The sequence below is a fragment of the Heptranchias perlo genome, chromosome 20, assembly GCF_035084215.1.
Source record: "Heptranchias perlo isolate sHepPer1 chromosome 20, sHepPer1.hap1, whole genome shotgun sequence".
In the NCBI taxonomy this organism is placed as follows: Eukaryota; Metazoa; Chordata; class Chondrichthyes; order Hexanchiformes; family Hexanchidae; genus Heptranchias; species Heptranchias perlo.
The window spans coordinates 37,453,110-37,473,321 of NC_090344.1; the positions used below are offsets into that span (position 1 = coordinate 37,453,110).

A 20,212-nucleotide genomic window follows, 5' to 3' on the forward strand; every position below is an offset into this window, starting at 1 on the left:
ACTTAATTGGCTGTGAAGCACTTTGGGATGTGCTGAGGTCGTGAAAGGCGCTATATAAATGCAAGTTCTTTTTTCTCTATTAAAGGTCTCGTGCGTGCACTTCCTGCGAGCATCACGTTTACGTCCTGTCACGCTTCAGCTGTCACGCTTCTGACTCACCGAGGGAATTGCAAATGTATATAAATGTCTTGCGTAGAGCATGAACTTCGTAATGAGTGTCTGGCTTTGCGTCCGTCGTATTTTCCCCAGCAGGGTGTGTTGAGACCATCCCCTGCGAGAAAACACTGTGCACCGACTCACCGCGAGCAATGCCATGGGAGGTTTGCCTGTGTTTTTCTGCCAAATGCAATATTTACCTGCATTTTTTTTTTTGCTGTAGTTTAATATTTACCACTAATCATCTCGGTTTTATTGTGCATTCGTGTCTCAGTCTCATTAATGTCACTCAGAGGGCTCTTCACTGTTCCTGTGCAGGGATGGGGCTCCACTCTTGATCTGGAACAATTGCTGCCCTTGCCACAGCTGGGGTGACGTCACCGCCCCATGACCCCGGCGTGCCCTTTGCCCCCTGACCCCCGTTTCGAGGTGACGCGTTGACAGGAGACGGGCGGAAAATTTGGAGGCCGAGAGAAAAGGCGGCGAGCGGCCGGCAGAATGAGCTGGTGAGTGGCGGCAGGGCCCGGGCCCCGGCTCCCGGCTTCTCTCCCCCCCCCCCCCCCGCCGTGCGGAGCCGGTTCCCGAGGCATTAAGAGAGAAGCCGGGTCGGTCCCGGGCGGCCGCTGTTGTTGGGCCGCGCTTCCGGAAATAAAGCGCCGGGGCGCAGAGTCAGTGTGAGACCGCGACTGGAGCTGGAGGAGGCGGCCTGGGCCTGGGCCTGGTCCCGGGCCTGGGCCTGGAGGGAGAGAGGGGTGAAGGGTGTCTTGACCTGGGGCTGGAGAGAGAGGGGTAAAGGGTGTCTAGACCTGGGGCTGGAGAGAGAGGGGTGAAGGGTGTCTTGACCTGGGGCTGGAGGGAGAGAGGGGTAAAGGGTGTCTTGACCTGGGGCTGGAGAGAGAGGGGTAAAGGGTGTCTCGACCTGGGGCTGGAGAGAGAGGGGTGAAGGGTGTCTAGACCTAGGGCTGGAGAGAGAGGGGTGAAGGGTGTCTCGACCTGGGGCTGGAGAGAGAGGGGTAAAGGGTGTCTCGACCTGGGGCTGGAGAGAGAGGGGTAAAGGGTGTCTTGACCTGGGGCTGGAGAGAGAGAGGGGTAAAGGGTGTCTCGACCTGGGGCTGGAGAGAGAGGGGTAAAGGGTGTCTAGACCTGGGGCTGGAGAGAGAGGGGTGAAGGGTGTCTTGACCTGGGGCTGGAGAGAGAGAGGGGTAAAGGGTGTCTTGACCTGGGGCTGGAGAGAGAGGGGTAAAGGGTGTCTCGACCTGGGGCTGGAGAGAGAGGGGTGAAGGGTGTCTAGACCTAGGGCTGGAGAGAGAGGGGTGAAGGGTGTCTCGACCTGGGGCTGGAGAGAGAGGGGTAAAGGGTGTCTCGACCTGGGGCTGGAGAGAGAGGGGTAAAGGGTGTCTTGACCTGGGGCTGGAGAGAGAGAGGGGTAAAGGGTGTCTCGACCTGGGGCTGGAGAGAGAGGGGTAAAGGGTGTCTTGACCTGGGGCTGGAGAGAGAGAGGGGTAAAGGGTGTCTTGACCTGGGGCTGGAGAGAGAGGGGTAAAGGGTGTCTAGACCTGGGGCTGGAGAGAGAGAGGGGTAAAGGGTGTCTTGACCTGGGGCTGGAGAGAGAGGGGTAAAGGGTGTCTAGACCTGGGGCTGGAGAGAGAGGGGGGTGAAGGGTGTCTTGACCTGGGGCTGGAGAGAGAGAGGGGTAAAGGGTGTCTCGACCTGGGGCTGGAGAGAGAGGGGTAAAGGGTGTCTTGACCTGGGGCTGGAGAGAGAGGGGTAAAGGGTGTCTTGACCTGGGGCTGGAGAGAGAGGGGTAAAGGGTGTCTAGACCTGGGGCTGGAGAGAGAGGGGGGTGAAGGGTGTCTTGACCTGGGGCTGGAGAGAGAGGGGTAAAGGGTGTCTAGACCTGGGGCTGGAGAGAGGGAGGGGTAAATGGTGTCTCGACCTGGGCCTGGAGAGAGGGGGGGGAGGGAAAGGGAGGATTTGGGTGGAGGGAAAGGGAAGAGTGCCTTGTCCTGGGACGAGAGAGAGAAATGCTTCCTAGTCCTGTAAGTGGGGGTGGGGAGAAGAAAGTGTGCCTAATCCTGGGTGGGAGAAGGTTGGGGGACTGAAGACAGGGTTGGGGGTGGTGTCTAGTCCTGGGACTGAGGAGAAGGGGGACTCTCGAGGGAGGAAGACTGGGAGAAGGGTTGCCTCATCTTGGGCCTGGGACACGGATTGAGGGAGCTGGGACAGGGACTGAAGTGGAGGGGGCTCGGTGTGCGATTGGAACTGGATACAGTATTGCGATGAGGGTAGGGATGGGGAGCAGGACTGAGTCTGGGACGATGTGGTCGTCAGGCATTCACTTAGAATTTTGGGTTTTAGTTTGTGCAATTATTTACAAAGTCCCCACTTACCTTCCACTCTAATACAACAGCAGAGCCACTGGGGTTGCAGGTTGCCTTGGTTCAGTTGTCAGATTGTTTTTACAATGGCTGTCATTCTGTTGAAAGTTGATTTGATGAGTTCACAGAATAAACAAACATGTTGAACCCATGTCACACACAAACCGATTCACACCCATCCGATCTCCAACTGCACTGAAACCAAACCACACATGATATAATGCACCCTAGGAGTGTTTTTGTTAACTTATTTATCAGATTTATTTTGCCATTTGTTGGGAAAGAAATTTGCATTTTGTGTCTTTGACCACCTCAGGATGTCCCAAAGCACTTTGCAGCCCATTAAGTACTTTTCAAGTGTAGAAATATTGGAATGGTGTAAAGATAGACGGTGGAATATGATTTATAGACGGTGGAATATGATTTATAGACGGTGGAATATGATTTATAGACGGTGGAATATGATTTATAGACGGTGGAATATGATTTATCTCCTCATCGCAGGCACTGACTGGGGCTCTTGTGAGTTAGAAGGTCAGTTGACTGTGGGATATAAATTCTAACCCACAAGTCTCGCTTGTGTATCCTTTAGCTGTGACTCTGTTCAGTATATATATATGTATACGTTATGAAGTCACCTTTCCAAAGCCCACTGTTTATATCTCAATGCTGCATACTGTATTTATGCACTACATCCAAGACAGAGTACAACAACAACTTATATAGCGCTTTTCCCGTAGTGAAATGTCCCAAGGCACTTCATAGGAGCGTAATCAGACAAAAGTTGGCACCGAGCCACATAAGGAAATATTAGGACAGGTGACCAAAAGGCCCGATCCACCAGTCAAATGGATTTCAACGATCAAATGGCACTATTTGACCAATATTAGCCCTCAACCAATATCTCAGAAACAGCTCATCTGGTCACTTATCTCTTCCTGTTTGTGGGATCTTGCTGTGAGCAAATTGTTTTCCCGACAATGCAACAGTGGCTACACTTCAAAAGTATTTAATTGGCTGTGAAGTGCTTCGGGGACATCTGAGGTCTTAAAAGCCACTGTAAAAATGCAAGGTATTTCTTTCATACATAGCATTTATGTGCCATCTGCAGCATTGACTCTTTCTCAGTGAAGTGGTGCTGTGCTTAGCGCAGATAAAGGAAAATGCAGTCTATTTTCAGGGGCTGAAAGTGATGGGCATTGTAGTTAAGATTTCTTATTGGTCACTTATTATCCAACTAGTTTTTGGTTCAAATACTGTTGTCGACTATTCCAACAACTTGCATTTATATGGTGCCCTTAATGTAGGAAATGTCCCAAAGCACTTCCCAGACAGGCCTGAGGAGAATGGCTGCTGAGCCAAGGAAGGAGAATAGGAGGGATAACTTGGTCATAGAAAGAAAGAGAATACTTGAATTTATATGACGCCTTTCATGACCTCGGGACCGCCAAAGCGCTTTACAGCCAATTAAGAAGTGTCATCACTGTTTTGTCGGGAAACACAGCAGCCAATTTGAACGCAGCAAGGTCCCACAAACAGCAATGAGATAACGACCAGATAATCTGTTTGTGATGCTGGTTGAGGGATAAATATTGGCCAGGTCTCGTGCCATGGGATCTTTTACGATCACCTGAGAGGGCAGACGGGGCCTCGGTTTAACATCTCATCCGAAAGGCAGCACCTCTGACAGTGCAGCGCTCCCTCAGTGTTGCACTGGGAGTGTCAGCCTGGATTTTGTGCTCAAGCCCCTGGAGTGGGACTTGAACCCACGACCTTCTGACTCAGACACAAGAGTGCTACCCACTGAGCCACGGCTCACAGAAGTGGCTTTTAAAGAGGCTCTTAAAGGAGGAGAGGGAGGCGGAGTGGTTTAGGCAGGGAGTTGCAACGAGTGGGCCCGAGATGGCTGAAGGCTGTATTTGTTGGTTAACAGATACATGTAAGTCTTGTAACCATAATCTGAGCTCTTAGGTAAGTGTTTTACTGCTTTACGCTTGAATAAAATTATCATTTAGTTTTCTGCCCTCCTGCAAAAAAAAATTCAGAACAGCAAACATGACATGTAATTCAGCTTTCAAACACTTGGAACTTTGTGCTGCAGTCACAGTTTTCGTGGAGCAAAGACAAAGAATCAGTGAAATGGCTCAATAAGTGAGGTGACTGGCAGTGTTTATGGGTGCGAAAGCTAAGAATAAACAGAATCCGAAACGCGCGTCCGTGGCCCTTTATGTTGCTGCTGCAGTATTCAAGTCGCCAGCCGTTCTAAGTAATAGCGTTTTCAGTGCACTTTCCATACCCACTGCTCATTCGTATTGTTAATTGAAGAAAAAGAAATCCGCTATTAATTCACTTTTTAAACTTTGAATGCCAAGGCCAAGCTGAGGTATTTGGAATGTTTCCTGCACAGTTGATATTCTTTGACATCGATTTTCTTTGTCAGCACTTGTGCTCATGCGACCTTATTTGCATCTGAACACGAGGACTCTGGCATAGCAGGTTTGACGCTGCAAGTTTGTACAATTGCCCTTGATAAAACTCTGAATGGCTGGCAGGCTGTACTCATTTTAATAGCAGCAAAGTGCATGCAAATACGCAATGTCCAAAATGCTTGTTGTAATATGGTGAAAGAGGACTTTATTCAATATTAATAGGAATTTGAAGCATGTCGTAATTCATATGCTGGCCCATGACCTCAAACGTATAATCACTGCTCGGGGTCAGCATTTAAGACAATCTAGACTGTAGTTTGAACTGGACCCCATCTGTCCTGCAAGCTCACAAAATAATAACACTCTTCTTCAGGACAACTTACATTTTAGAGCGGTTCCATTGTCACCCGGTTTTGTCCAGGTTCCAGGAAGCCAATGGAAAGAAAAATAAATTGCAGCATTTATTTCTTCTGGCCCTGTGGGCTCAGCATTGAAGACAATGGGCATTGTTCATTGGTCTCAACTTGTGCTGAGAGTTTTCTTTGTGAAAGTTGCTTTGTGACTATTTGTTTAGTTTGGTGCTTCTCACCATTGTTAAAGACCTTTTAAGTATCTCCTGGACTAGTTATGATCGCCTAAGGGGTCGGAGAGGAATTTTCCAGATTCCCCCCCCCCCCCAAATTGGCCTGGGTTTTTATTTGGGTTTTTCGTCTCACCCAGGAGATCATGTGGTTTTGGGTGGGGAGTGTATATATTGTGATACACGAGGTATCACAATTGTGTGAGACAGGCCGGATGGACCAGAAGGTCTTTTCCTGTCCATCATTGTTCGTTAATGTCAGGTCATATCGTCCAGCTTGACAGGCTAGTGTAACTCGGACTTGTAGCAAAGACCATTTACTTGTTTTCCTTGTTCATGAAGGGGCAAGATTTTCCGTCTATGAATTGCAGTTCTGCTGTGAACAGGTCAATGAGTTCAAGTGCGGAGAATTCGTTAGAAATGGGGGGAAAAAGCTAAATGATTAGAAATGGAGTCACACCCTTGCCGGGCAAGGTGAGGGAACTATATCAGCAGTGCAGCTTTCCGCTGCCACATCTCATTTCCAGGCACCATACATGAGTTGTAGATCCCATGGAAGACAGAAGTTGTGTTGGCTTAAACCATGCAGTGGGTGCAGATGGCTTGGCTCTGGAGTATAATGCATGTGATTTTAAAACTACCATCTTGTCCTCAATGAAGCGGTGCAGTGCTTGGTACAGCTAAAAGAAAGTGCGGTCAGTTTTCAGCGGCTGAAAGCGATGGGCATTGTCGTCAAGATTTCACATTGGTCACTTATTATCCAACTAGTTTTTTGTTGTCGACTATTCCAATGCTCTCCTGGCTAGCCTCCCATCTACCACCCTCCGTAAACTTAAGCTCATCCAAAACACTGTCGCCCGTATCCTAAATCACACCAAATCCCGTTCACCCATGACCCACTGTGCTCGCTGACCGACTTTGGCTCCCAGTCCGGGAACGCCTCAATTTTAAAATTCTCATCCTTGTGTTCAAATCCCTCCATGGCCTCGCCCCCTCCCTAACTGTAACCCCCTCCAGCCCCACAATTTTTTGAGATCTCTGCGCTCCTCCAATTCTGGTCTCTTGCGCATTCCCAACTTCCTTCGCTCCACCATTGGCGGCCGTGCCTTCAGCTGTCTGGGCGCTAAGCTCTGGAATTCTCTCCCTAAACCTCTCCGCCTCTCACCTCCTTCAGATCGCTCCTTAAAACTTCCCTCTTTGACCAAGCTTTTGGTCACCTGTCCGAATATCTCCTTATGTGTCAAATGGTGTCTGTTGATGCTCCTGCGAATTGGTGGACATGGAACACAGACCAGATTTTGCAGTCTCATGCAACCAATATATTTACTGTTAAAAAGAAAAGCACAAACATTTGGAAAGAAAGAAAAGAGAGGAAAGAACATGCAGTTATTTCTTTCTTCTCTTTTCTTCCTTTCCAAATTTTTGTGCTTTTCTTTTTAATTGTAAATATATTGGTTGCTAGGGACTGCAAAATTTGATCTGTGTTCCATGTCCACTAATTCGCAGAGTGATTTAGTGGTGTAGCATCATATGACTGAAAGTAAACAACTGGAATAATTGAGGGACTTAATCAGATTACTGAAAGAAGAGTGATTATTAATCCACCTTTGCTGAAGTCAATAATTGGAAAGGTGCAGCCTCTGGATCATAGGGAATAAAGTCACAAACTTGGAATAATGAGGAACAATCATTTTTTAAATCAAAATGCTGGTTCAAAGCCACAGATTTCCTGAAGGGGAAGTATCTATGGCGATTGCCCCTCTCCCCAGATGGATATCAGTAGCCAAATTAGAAGCCGTGGTTGAATATCTTATGAAGAACAAGAAAGATGAGGATCACTGTTGGCTTGGTGAATAGTGCATGTGTGGTGTGCTAAATCCAACCTACCCCTGGCCTGTGCCGAATTAACTGATCTAAGCTGAGGGGAAACACTGAGAGCGGTACAATGGACTTCAATGTCTCCAGGCCAGTGAGCGGACAAGTCAACCGAGTCTCCTGCATCTGCTCATTATGCAGTGGCCGGTGTTGGAAAGAGTATATTTGTGCTGATCAGGTGAGGATAACTTTATGCATGACTATGCTTCACCCAGAGTTGAATAGCTTGCCAACACTGTGAAATAAATAATGCAGACCTGCCCAGACAAAAACTGTTTTCAATTGAAACCTGAACTAGGTCCCTCTGATGATGGAGTGGGCACATGTAGCATGTAGTGTCGTACTAAGTTGTGCAGAACGGAAGATGAGGGCAGGTTTGCGCCTGGCCGTAATGCCTTATAAAACCAAATGACCGTCTAACACTCACGGTATGAAGAATAGCTACGGATTGAGGGCTGCTGGCTGTGGAATACCGACAGGAAAGAGGAGAAAATTGGATTTTGAAGCCAAACAAGGTCTGTTCCAGAATGTTTCAATGCAGCAACCTTGGCTGACCTATTCTCACGACAAACAGGGCAGCACCTTTAAGTGAAGCTCTAAAAATGGTATTGCAAAACAATTCAAATGAATGTGACCTATCTTTTCTCAGTCTGCAGAATACAACATTTTTAATTGCCCTTAGACCACTGGCATCAGCAAGGAATTCTTTAGTTTGTGAGCCTGTTGTTTTATCTCACAAACTGAGGCTCATGGATCATGTAAAATTACAGTAATAGTACAATTGCGATGTAAGGAGTGTCTCACTGTAATAATGCTGTAACGATGAAAGATTTTTTCAAAACTTCCTAAATAAAAGTAATCACTTATAGGACCCTGACTTTATCCAGTCCACTATTAATTCCTTCCCTGTTTGTAGAATCAGAGAATGATAGAAGAAAGAAAGACCTGAATTTAGCAGCGCCTCTCATGACCCCAGGACATCCCAAAGTGCTTTACAGCCAACAAAGCACTTTTTGAAGTGTAGTCACCACTGCAATACAGGAAACGCTGCAGCCAATTTGCACACAGCAAGCTCCCACAAACAGCAATGTGATAATGACCAGACAATCTGCTGATACAGCACAGATGGAGGCCATTTGGCCCATCGTGCCTGTGCCGGCTCTTTGAAAGAGCTTTCCAATTTGTCCCACTCCCCTGCTCTTTCCCCATCGCCCTGCAAATTTTTCCCCTTCAGGTATTTATCCAATTCCCTTTTGAAAGTTCCGATTGAAATCTGCTTCCACCACCCTTTCAGGCAGTGCATTCCAGATAATATCAACTTGCTGCATAAAAATGTTTTTCCTCGTGTTGCCTCTGGTTCTTTCACAATGCTATTTTCTATTATTACCCATCTATGTACAACTTTTAATACTTTTTCTGCATCCTTTCATCCTGCATCCTTCTTGCACTCAAGAAAAACTCATTGAAAATCGTTTCCTGATAGGCTGAAAACCCATTTGTTTTTCAGCCAGTCAGTTGATATTTTATTAAAGTTTGAGCCACTTTCATTTTCAGAATGAACGAGTAAAACATTTTGCGCAATTTCCTTGTTTTCACTTGGTTGCAGGTGGCAGAAATCACTGGATGAGGTCATTTGTCCATGGCATGTTGAAATGAATTATCTTGGATGAACTGTGGCTTACGTTTTGAGCATTATCTGACATTTCTCCACTGGGTCTTTACATAATAACGAATACAACGCGATTTCCTCGCCTCCCAAATTGTCAACAATAAGTTTCAAACTTCACAAAGGAGTGAGCAATTTGAAGACCTATAACTACTGGAAAGGCAAAATAATTTTCAATCTTAAAGCTTTATTTCAATGATGGTTGTTTGGAGTATGTATTAGGAAGGGATCTTATTCTGGTGAATCGGCACTGCATTTCCTCCAAGACTAATATATCCTTCCTCAGATGTGGTGCCCTGAAAACGCCGTACTTTAAATGGGGCCTAACCAGAGCTTTATATAACTAACATAACTTCCACCCCTTTGTATTCCAGATCCCGTGAGATAAAGGCCAACATTCCGTTAGCCTTTTAAATTATTTTTTGTACCTGCCCAGCAACTTTTAGTGATTTCTGTACTTGGACCCCTCAATCTCTGTGCTCCTCCACAGTTCCTATCTTCTCACCGTTGAGAAAATGCTCAGATTTATCTTTCTTGGGTCCAAAGTGGAGGTCCTTACACTTCCCCACATTGAATTCCATCTGCCACAGTTTTGCCCACTCACTTAATCTATCAATGTCCCATTGCAACCTTCTATTGAGAATCGGAGATTATAAGAAACTGATTTGTCACAATTTTTTAAGAACTGCATTCATTGTGAATACCCTTTGAAAACTTTGGGCCAACAAGATGTACCGCGACTGCAATAATTTTATCATTGCTTTGTACCTTCTCTTTTGTTCTGATGTCAGTCAGCATTGGTAATAGATCATTGCGGCCTCTATCCGTTTGCCTGTATTTTATCACCCGTTAATTCAGAAATGGTTGTCCTTGAGGAAATAAGGAATGGAAAGGTTGTTTTACAAATATGTAGTGCAAAGGATACCAACTCAGCCCAGTGATTTCCCCACATGGTTAGCCTCTGCTAGAAACTGAATGTTTGGAGAGACTTCAGGGATGGAGCTGTTTTCAGGCACTTGATGATGGTGCAAAAATAAGAACATAAGTAATAGGAGCAGGAGTAGGCCATACGGCCCCTCGAGCCTGCTTCGCCATTCAATAAGATCATGGCTGATCTTTGACCTCAACTCCACTTTCCCGCCCAATCCCCATATCCCTTGATTTCCTTTAGAGTCCAAAAATCTATCTATCTCAGCCTTGAATATACTCAACGACTCAGCATTCCAAAGATTCACAACCCTCTGAGTGAAGAAATTCCTCCTCATCTTTGTTCTAAATGTCTGATCCCTTATCCTGCGACTATGCCCCCTAGCTCTAGACTCTCCAGCCAGGGGAAACAAACTCTCAGCGTCTTCTTACTGTAGTGGTGCTTGTAATGCAGCCTGACGTCCTCTTCACAGGCGGCCCACATCAGGCCATAGGCTCATGAGACATGTAGGCCTCCGTTCACAGCCCACTAGGCTGTGGGACGTTGCCAGAGTAGAGGGTTCAGTCCCGTTCCTCCCCTCTTCCTCTTGATGTGAACGAAAGCAAGGAAATGCAGAGATGAAGTTTGGCTATCCCAGATTCCATTGAGCAAGCGAAAGACCTTGATCAATACTATCGGTTTTAGTAGGTGTCTTACTTTAGCCTCTCTCACCCTTCCCCAACTCAGCAACATCTTAGGGTGGCACATTTGAGATCGACAACATTGCAGGCACAGACCCAGTTATCATTATTCGATAGTATAGTTTTCATCAAAGTGGCTGTTTGGGGATTGTGGTCCCTGACATCAAGTTAGTGAAGAACACTCACTTGCTCTTTGCCCATTTGATTTAAAGCATCGTGTTGATAACTTCTATTATATTTTTTATATTTTTTGCTGGAAATCAGACAATAGTGGAATCCCTGGCCAGTGTGCTCTTGAACAAGTTGGCCTGGATTGTAACATGAAAGAGTTTATGTGGTCTGTATCCAATAATTATCTCTGACACAGTATGGGGAGACATCTAGTGTGTGCAGGCTGTACGTTATAGAAGCAGAGGTTTGTGTTCATTCAGCATGTTGTGACAATTGCTGTAAAGTGGGGCTCTGAGGAAAAAAACAGTAAATGAACTGTTGAAATTGTAAAATCTGAATTTTTGTTTTACAGGATTCCTTTCAAGATTGGTCAGCCGAAGAAGCAGATTGTACCAAAGACTGTAAGTACAAAATGTCAAACTTGGAGAATGTTTTGTTTTCAAAATAGGCCCCTGCTGCCGTAGGATTCATTACTAATTTGTTCACTTTGAGAGCGCAATTTTTTGATGTCACAAATATTTGCATGGAATAATATGAAACTGAAATGATACTATCTCTCCAAACTCCATGATGTATATTATGTAGAATTACATAGAATTACATGGAATATACAGCACAGAAACAGGCCATTCGGCCCAACTGGTCCATGCCGGTGTGTATGTGCTACACGAGCCTCCTCCCACCCCTCTTCATCTCACCCGATCTGCATAACCTTCTATTCCTTCTCCCTCATGTGTTTATCTAGCTTCCCCTTAAATGCATCTATGCTATTCGCCTCAACTACTACATGTGATAGTGAGTTCCACATTCTCACCAGTCTGGGTAAGGAAGTTTCTCCTGAATCCTCTATTGGATTTGTTTGCGATGATCTTATATTTATAGCCCCTAGTTCTGATCTCCCCCACAAGTGGAAACACCTTCTCTACGACGACCCTATTGAACCCCTTCATAATCTTAAAGACCCCTATCGGGTCACCCCTCAGCTTATCGTGCCTAGTATGTCGTATTCATGTTCCAGAGAAGTCAGTTATTTAATGCTGGGTGCTTCTGGCCTGAAGCCTGAAACTTACAAACACTGTTCCTTCACCAAACAACAATTAAACTCTGACCTGAAGCTGTGTTTACTTAACTATTAGACGTTATGTCCTCAAAGGCACACAACTGCACCTTATCAGCCAAATAATACATTGTGCATTATATGATATAACACTCCTGTAACAATCCCTATAATAATGGACATGAAAATCAAAACATGCAGAATTGCCCCTCAACTCTTTCCTGCGAAAATTTGGTTTGTCTTTATTTCCAATTTTGCCGCACGTTATTATAAATAGAAAGTAGACACCCTCTCCTTTGCCAGGCTGACGATTTGGAATTGCGCCAGTACAATAATGTTGCAGCTGGATGGTGCAGGCTCCTTGCTCACCTTAATTTTGTTTCTGTGACATCTCTTTAACAGTGTTAACTTACTGACCTAGGCTGCCTCCGGAGTGCCCTGGGTCCTGTCAGGTTCAGGGCAATCTACCTTCCATTCTTGAAATTTAGTTTTAAAAAAAACTAAAACCAAAAGGAAAATCTTTCAGCTGTGTTTAATATTCTTTATATTTTGAGGGCTGTCTGATTGCTAAACTAATTGTTACATTAGCTCCCTTTTTGATTTGTTTGGCACTTCACTATTGACATTACAACAAGTAGTGACGTAGGTTAACAAGGCCATCAAAAATGCAACACAGCACCGGGGTTCATTTCCAGAGGAATAGAATTGAAAAGCAAAGTAGTTATGTTAAACTTATATAGGACCTTAGTTAGACCACATGTAGAGTACTGTGCACAGTTCTGTTCTCCATATTGCAAAAAGGCTACAGAGGCACTGGAGAAAGTGCCAAAAATATTTTACAAGGTTGACACCAGAACTGAGAGGTTGTAACTATCCGGAAAGACTGAACAGGCTGAGGCCCTTTTCTCTACAAAAGAGAAGGCTGAGGGGCGACCTAATAGAGGTCTTCAAAATTCTGAAGGGGTTTGATAGGATAGACGTAGAGAAGATGTTTCCACTTGTGGGGGAATGCAAAACTATGGGCCATAAATATAAGATTATCACTTATAAATCCAATAGGGAATTCAGGAGAAACCTCTTCACTCAGAGAGTGATTAGAATATGGAACTTGCTATCACAAGGAGCAGTTGAGGCGAATAGCATAGATGCATTTAAGGGGAAGCTGGACAAGTACATGAGGGAGAAAGGAATAGAAGGTAACGATGATAGGGGTAGATGAAGTAGGGTGGGAGGAGGCTCGTGTGGAGCTTAAACCAGTTGGGCCGAATGGCCTGTTTCTGTGCTGTAAATTCTATGTAATTCTATCCAACAAAGAAAAGAATGAAAGTGTGGGTTTTATTGGAAAGTTTAAAGATGATGGATATTGTGGATAGACACCTGAAGACTGCCTCGCATGTGTCATTCTAAAAATATTTATCGTCGTGGGGCGTCTTGCGTAATAAGCTGTCATTTTCCTTCAACAAACAGTGCCTGTGCGATGCAGAGCAAGGTGATTCCCTTGGGAATACCTGCTCTGTAACACTGATGTGCAGGATCCCCCTTGTGTTATTTGGGGTAAATTCCCATTTGCTTTGATTTAGAAACTACACTAGGGACTGGAAAGCTAAATTTAAAAAAAACACAAACATTACCTGTGATTGGGTTTACAAAGAGGCCGGTTGCATCGTCATCAGTTTTCTGGAGCAGCTGCAAACCGAGGTGATCCCTGTCCTATTCCACCTCCATGCATCTGCTTCATTGTGTGACGAAAGAAATGAGCAGCATATAGTGATCCAGAAAGGAACTCTGTCAATATTTTCCAATGTTCATTTAAGCAGATACACAAAGACGATCTCTTGATGAAATGCTCATGTTCGCCTGTTGAGTCCCCCTCTGCGTGAATATGTACCATTCTTGAACTGATCCGTTCAAATGGCACTTTGGATTTGTATTGAGATCTCCGTTTCATCTGAATAGTCGGCTGTTGTCGGTTGATATGATGCAGGCAAGTGGAGGGATTTTAACAGCAAGTTCTTTCTGGCATAATGGAAAAGTGCTGATGAACGCAGAATCTGGTGCATTGAGATTTAGAGAACTCCAACTTTGGCAGTTTAAATGTAGTACTAAATATTTAGTTGGGCAAGAGTGGTGACAAACCAGTGAGCTTTAATAGTGTACAACTTAGAGAAACTAAGATTAATATGCAACGTGTGATGTGCAAAATGACGCGCTATACAGTAGCATTTCTCGCGCAGGGCATGAATAATAGCCATTAGTTGCAGTGAGAGTTGGCTCTAATGTATTGTCTCAGCTGCTTTCTTGTAGAAATGGAATTGCATAATCCTATTCTGTCACTTGACAAAACTTGCTGCTCTGCTCAGAAGACTGTCATGACAGATTGTGGACGACTGCACACTATAATCAATAGTTGGTACACATGCATATAATGAAGCAGTTGTGTTCGGAGTGAGCTGCGGGAAGCTCCAGGGTTCAGAAGAGCTTTACTGATGTTGATGGTGTCATTATGAGCACCACAGATTGTGTGACAATCTTGTAATGTGCTCCAACACGCCCCTTGGTGTCTATCTTATAAATTGTGACGTTGTGTAAGCAGTCTTGTCTGGTAGACAGCGCAGCACCACAATGTTATTAATGTATTAGAATTTGCCCCAAAGCATGTGTGGTTACTTTATTGAGTCACAATTATGTTTGGTGCTCTACTGATTTCAGCAATGTTGCTTTGGGTGGGGTTGGGGTTTTAATTTGTATCGATTGGTCGTTTAAATTTGTGATTTAACGCTTTAGAGTTCAGAAGAATTTGCCCACAAAGTTTTACAGATGTGCACAGGGGAACTCCCGTTATTGCACCATCTAGTTCTCCACAGCCCAGATTATTCACTAGCATTTTCACGGGACAGAGCCTTGTTCAAGGCACAGTACTCTAAAGCTAATCTCCTAAAGGAAGCTCACAGCACAAGCAAGATTTGTATTACATTTGTTTTCATTCCTCTGCACATGGTGTTGTTGTACCATACCATTCTGACCAAAATACAAGAACCCTCGATTATTCACCGACTTCCAGTACTCCCCTCAGTAAGGTCCCTCCCACGATGGTGGAAAGTGGGGGTTGCGCTCGATATTTCGACTAAACGTTTTGTGAAAATAATGCCTCTGCCGTTGGGATCGTGAACGTTATCATCCGGAACTAGACAGGATCTGAAACTACAGAATGTTTCTTCGTCAAGCCTGGGAGAATTTCTTTATCAAGTGCCGTTCCAGAGTCAGTTAACACCAAGTTCGCAGATTCCCACTGTTTGTCCCTTTCTCTCCTGTCCATCAAGAACAAATAAATAAAGAAAGACGTGCATTTACATAGCGCCTTTCCCGACCTCAAGACGTCCCAAAGTGCTTTACAGTCAGTGAAGTACTTTGAAGTGTAGTCACTGTTGTAATGTAGGAAACGCGGCAGCCAATTTGCGCACAGCAAGGTGCCACAAGCAACAACGTGATAATGATCAGATAATCTGTTTTAGTGATGTTGGTTGAGGGATAAATATTGCCCAGTACACCGGGAGAACTCCCTTACTCTCCTTCGAATAGTGTCGTGGGATCTTTTGCGTCCATTTAAGAGGGCAGACGGGGCCTCGGATGAACATCTTATCGGAAAGACGGATGGAAACCATCGCTGTGAGTTTCTGCAAATGGAGTGAAATTAGTTGAATTGGAAGTGAATCTAGTTGACTCTTACTAGAGTCCAACAACATCCTGTTAGCTATTTCATGGAAATCGCAAAATATAAAAAAATACCAACTGCAAGAAAACCATCAATTGAGTAACAGTGGCAGCTATTATCAATGTTTCCTAATATTTACAGGGCCAGCACCTTGTCATTGATAGCTTATGTGCAGTAGATACTATTGAGTCATTGAAACTGGTGTGCTGAAGAGCTTTTATTTGGTTTTGTTTTACTATGTGAAAACGCCAACATTGCCCTCAAAGTTTAATTGAATTAGACATTAAATACAAGTTTCCAAACATTTCTTCATCAGTTTTCTGTTGCTTCCCCCAGAGTCCTTTTACCTTTACATGACCTCCTCTAACCTAGTTGGTAGGATGATCTCAGCCATTGACCCCATCATAAGTGGTACTGATGCAGTTTTATAAGCAACTAACAATAGGTGTGCGAGAGGTGAAAGAAGGAACTTGCATTTATCTAACGTCCCAAAGCACTTCATGCCCAGTGAGGCACTTCTGAAGTTTGGTCTACATTACAACAGTGACAACACTCCCAAAGTACTTCATTGACTGTGAAGCATTTTGGGATATCCTAAGGATGTGAAAGGTGCAATATAAAATGCAAGTTCTTTCCTCTTTCTAGTCACTGTTGTGACATAGGCAAACGCGACAGCCAATTTGCTCACAGCAAGGTCCCAACAAACAGCAGTGTGGTAATCTGTTTAGCACTGTTGGTTGAGGGATAAATGTTGGCCAGGACACCAGGTGAACTCTCCTGATCATCGTCAAACAGTGTCAAGGGATCTTGTACATCCACTTGAGCAGGCAGACTGGGCTTTGGGGTTTAACGTCTCATCCGAAAGACGGCACCTCCAACAGTGCAGCACTCCCTCAGCACTGTACTAGAGTGTCCGCCTGGATTGTGTGCTCAAGCCTCTGGAGTGGGGCAACATTTTGTATTTTCTTCAACTCTCACACAAGTGTAACAAGCTTTTGTGCGAATTGAGTGCTGACAAAACATATCCTGAAGGTGACAAGTAGATAAAAGTGACAAGCAGGCAAGGAGCTCGATTGTATGAGTGTTTGGTTTGGTTGGGAAATCAGCGCTATATTATCAAAGTGATTAGTACCAAAGAATTTCAAAACGATGATGGACGTTTCATTACTGGAATGATACGTTAATTGTGGAAATCACGCTGTGGGGCACACCCATGGCTGAATTCTTTTGTCAACTACTATTGCTACCAACTGTGTAAGTCTTATCAGGTAGTTTATTAGGTATCGTCACCTTGTTGGCTCCACTGTTATAATGTCTGCATACCACAGAGGTATTAAAAGCAGGTAAATAGAGAGACACGCACAGCAGCCTTTGCAGTTTGCTGGCTGCATTCAGAACAGTTATTTTACTGCAGGCAACAACTTGCACATCCCCGATTTCCTTCGCTCCACCATTGGCAGCCGTGCCTTCAGCTGCCGAGGCCCTAAGCTCTAGAATGCCCTCCCTAGACCTCTCCACCTCTTTCTTCTCCTTTAAGACCCTCCTTAAAACTTACCTCTGACCAAGCTTTTGGTCACCTGTCCTATTTTCTCCTCATGTGGCTCGGTGTCAAATTCTGTTTGATAACGGTCCTGTGAAGCACCTTGGGATGTTCTACAAAACTAAAGGCGCTATATAAATGCAAGTTGTGGTTTATATAGCGCCTTTAACGTAGTAGTAACGTCCCAAGGTGCTTCACAGGAGCGATCATCAAACAGAATTTGACACTAAGCCACATAAGGAGATGTGAGGACAGGTTGGTCAAAGAGGTAGGTTTTAAGGCAGTTTCTTCTTCCCTCTCCGACAAGCAATGACGGTTGCTGGGGTATGGCTCCCTCATCTCCTACAGCCCTCCAGTAGCTCATCAAAGTGGCCATTCTTCACGTGAGCCCAGACACGGAGTGTTGAGAAGCTGCAGAGACAACCACAGCCAAGCTTGACGTTCTCCTCCAGCATTCACATGTCCATCCAGGCATGGGTTATTTGATGCTTGCTGTCATCCTCACTTCTGTGGAGAGGACCCCTGTCTGATTTTTTTTTTGTTCTCTTGACACCAGAAGTGATCAGCACAACTATAGTACCACTTATTCAACTAAACACATTAAGCAGAGGGGGGGAAAAAAAATCCCTAAACCATGAAGCTGTAACAGTGAGATTAAAGGTGTTTTCACTCTTTCCTCTGATTTGCTTCAATATTTTTCCCTGTCATTTTTGCAGTTTGTGATTGTACTTCAATCTGCTATTTTTCTTTTGGCACTTTTGTTTTTCACCTGTATCAGTTGCCTAGAACAAGATAGCAAGTAATGTCATCCCCATGAGCCCAAATTTTACTACCTTCGTGACCATTGCTGTGTGGAGCAGGATCTCTCTGTCTCCCCCTCCCTCTCTGTCTCTGTCTCTGTCTCTCTCTCTCTGTCTCCCCCCCTCTCTCTGCTCAGATGTTTATAGACAGGCCTAGGTCAGGGGCGTAGAGTACAGGACGCCTGGGCCTGAGGAGCAGCACATAGATGGGCTGGAAGAGAGCTGTAGCACTGCAGAGAGCCATGGAGGGAGGGGGGTAGAGTGCAGCTGGACTGGCTTCCAGTGGGGGGAGGGAGAAGCAAGTGGGATAGCATGGAACAGGCAGAGCCAGCAGCTGAGCATGGGGAAAGATTAAGTCATCAGCATGGGCATGCCTTTTAGTCTCCTGTGCATAGACAGTTCTCTTTGAGGCCTCGGTACCCTGTACCTGAATTCGGCTGGGCTGTGGAGTATAGGGGTGTGGGCGGCTGTGGTGCTGCCACCTGCTTGTGGGGTAAGTTGCACTCCGAGTTGAGGCTGTTGATTTCTTGTGTGCTACCGAGGCAATAAAGTTTATCTTCAGGAGTTTATCGTGGGGTGGGCAAGGAACTGGGACATCGCACAAAATATTTTTTTGGAGTAACATGTAATGGGTATTTTATGACTGAACCAATCAAAAATTACACCGCAGAGGTGGATCTGAGGTCCGATTGATGGAATTGGAAAGTTGAAAAGAGAAAGACAGACCCGCATTTATGTAACAGTTCTCACAACCTCAGGATGTCCCAAAAAGCTTTACAGCCAAGAAGTGTTTTTGAAGTGTAGTCGCTGTTGTAATGTAGGAAACGCGGCAGCCAATTTGTGCCCAGCAATTTGATGATGACCAGATAATCTGTTTTTAGTGATGTTGGTTGAGGGATAAATATTGGCCAGGACACTGGGGATAACTCCCCTGCTCTTCTTCGAAATAGCGTAGTGGGATCTTTTACGTCCATCTGAGAGGGCAGACGGGGCTTCGGTTTAACATTTACTCCGAAAGACATCACCTCCAGCAGCACACCGCTCTCTCAGTGCTGCACTGGAATGTCAGCCTAGATTTTGTGCTCAAGTCTCTGGAGTGGGACTTGAACCCATGACCTATGCTTGCGATGATTCTGTTGACTCCGAGGCGAGAGTGCTACCCTCTGAGCCACAGCTGACCGAGTTGAAGGGATAGTCATTTGTGGGATCTGATTGTTTGAAATTCCAGAATGTGATTGGATGAAGGCAGAGTGGCCTTTGGTTCTGTGCTCCAAGTGGTGGAAGACTCTGACTTACAACACTGCGCTCTCACAGGCACGACTTTTAATAGTGCTAGCCAACCACCCGTGGCGTTGCAAACTGCGAGTCAAGACCAAGTGCAGTTTTCAGGTTGAGCAGGGCTCGAGGGCGAGGAATCATTGGACCAAGGTGGAGGCGTCGGAAAATACTCACTTCACATTGAGAAACCTGATCACAGGCATTGCAGGTAAATGTGGACACGAGTAAAATGTAAACTTCTGCAAAGGGTTTTTTTTTGATGCATTTTGAAATTGAATGCACTGACCCACCTAATATATAAAGAAGAGGGATGAAGCAAATCTAGATAATTACGTCAAAGTACAACAGGAAATGGAAATGAGTGAAAAGTAAATTTCGATTCAGTATGTATCTGGAAAAACCTATTATTTAAAAAATGCTTGGAGCATTCCATCAAGCAAGATGGTATATGGAAAACATTGGAGTTATTCAAATAGACTTGAATGCCATGATGGGAGGGTTAAGGTACTCAAAGAATGAATTTTACGAGGTCAAATGGTCCTTTTCTATCCCCTGATTTTCCTTCGTTTGTTAATTTGCATGTCGAAGTTGTATGATCGAGGAAGCATGTTAAAATACCTGCAGCAGGTATAATCTTCCTCATTTTTTATTGCCTGCACAAAGCCTTTCTGCCTCTGGCCTGGTGTGACTTATAACTAAATGTGCGTGTGTTTGCACTCTCTTGTTATGCCTGCTCAGTTTCTGCTGGCCAAGGGACTGAAACATGGCTCACAGCAAGGCCTTGGAGAAGAACAGCACCTGGCCTTAAATGGCTGCATTTGTCCCACAACTTTTGAAGGGCGGTATTTTTCTTTCCACTGACGTGATGAAATACTGAGCTGTACTGGAAGGTTGAGCTGTGTTCAAACGATGAGAAAGACCATATCTACAGCAGTATAATATTTTGGAAAATTTTATCAAAG

The 20,212-nt window shown here is 44.9% G+C and overlaps 1 protein-coding gene across 1 annotated transcript in view; it reads left to right on the plus strand.

Annotated features, from left to right (window-relative positions):
- Nucleotides 1-572: 572 nt before the first annotated feature.
- The window catches only part of bin3 (bridging integrator 3), a 112,512-nt gene continuing 92,872 nt past the window's right edge, over nt 573-20,212 (plus strand). Inside the window, exons 1-2 of the mRNA XM_068001008.1 lie at nt 573-662; nt 11,216-11,264. Coding sequence (XP_067857109.1) covers nt 655-662; nt 11,216-11,264 — 57 coding nt within the window. The 5' untranslated portion in view covers nt 573-654. The remainder of the gene's footprint in view (nt 663-11,215; nt 11,265-20,212) is intronic.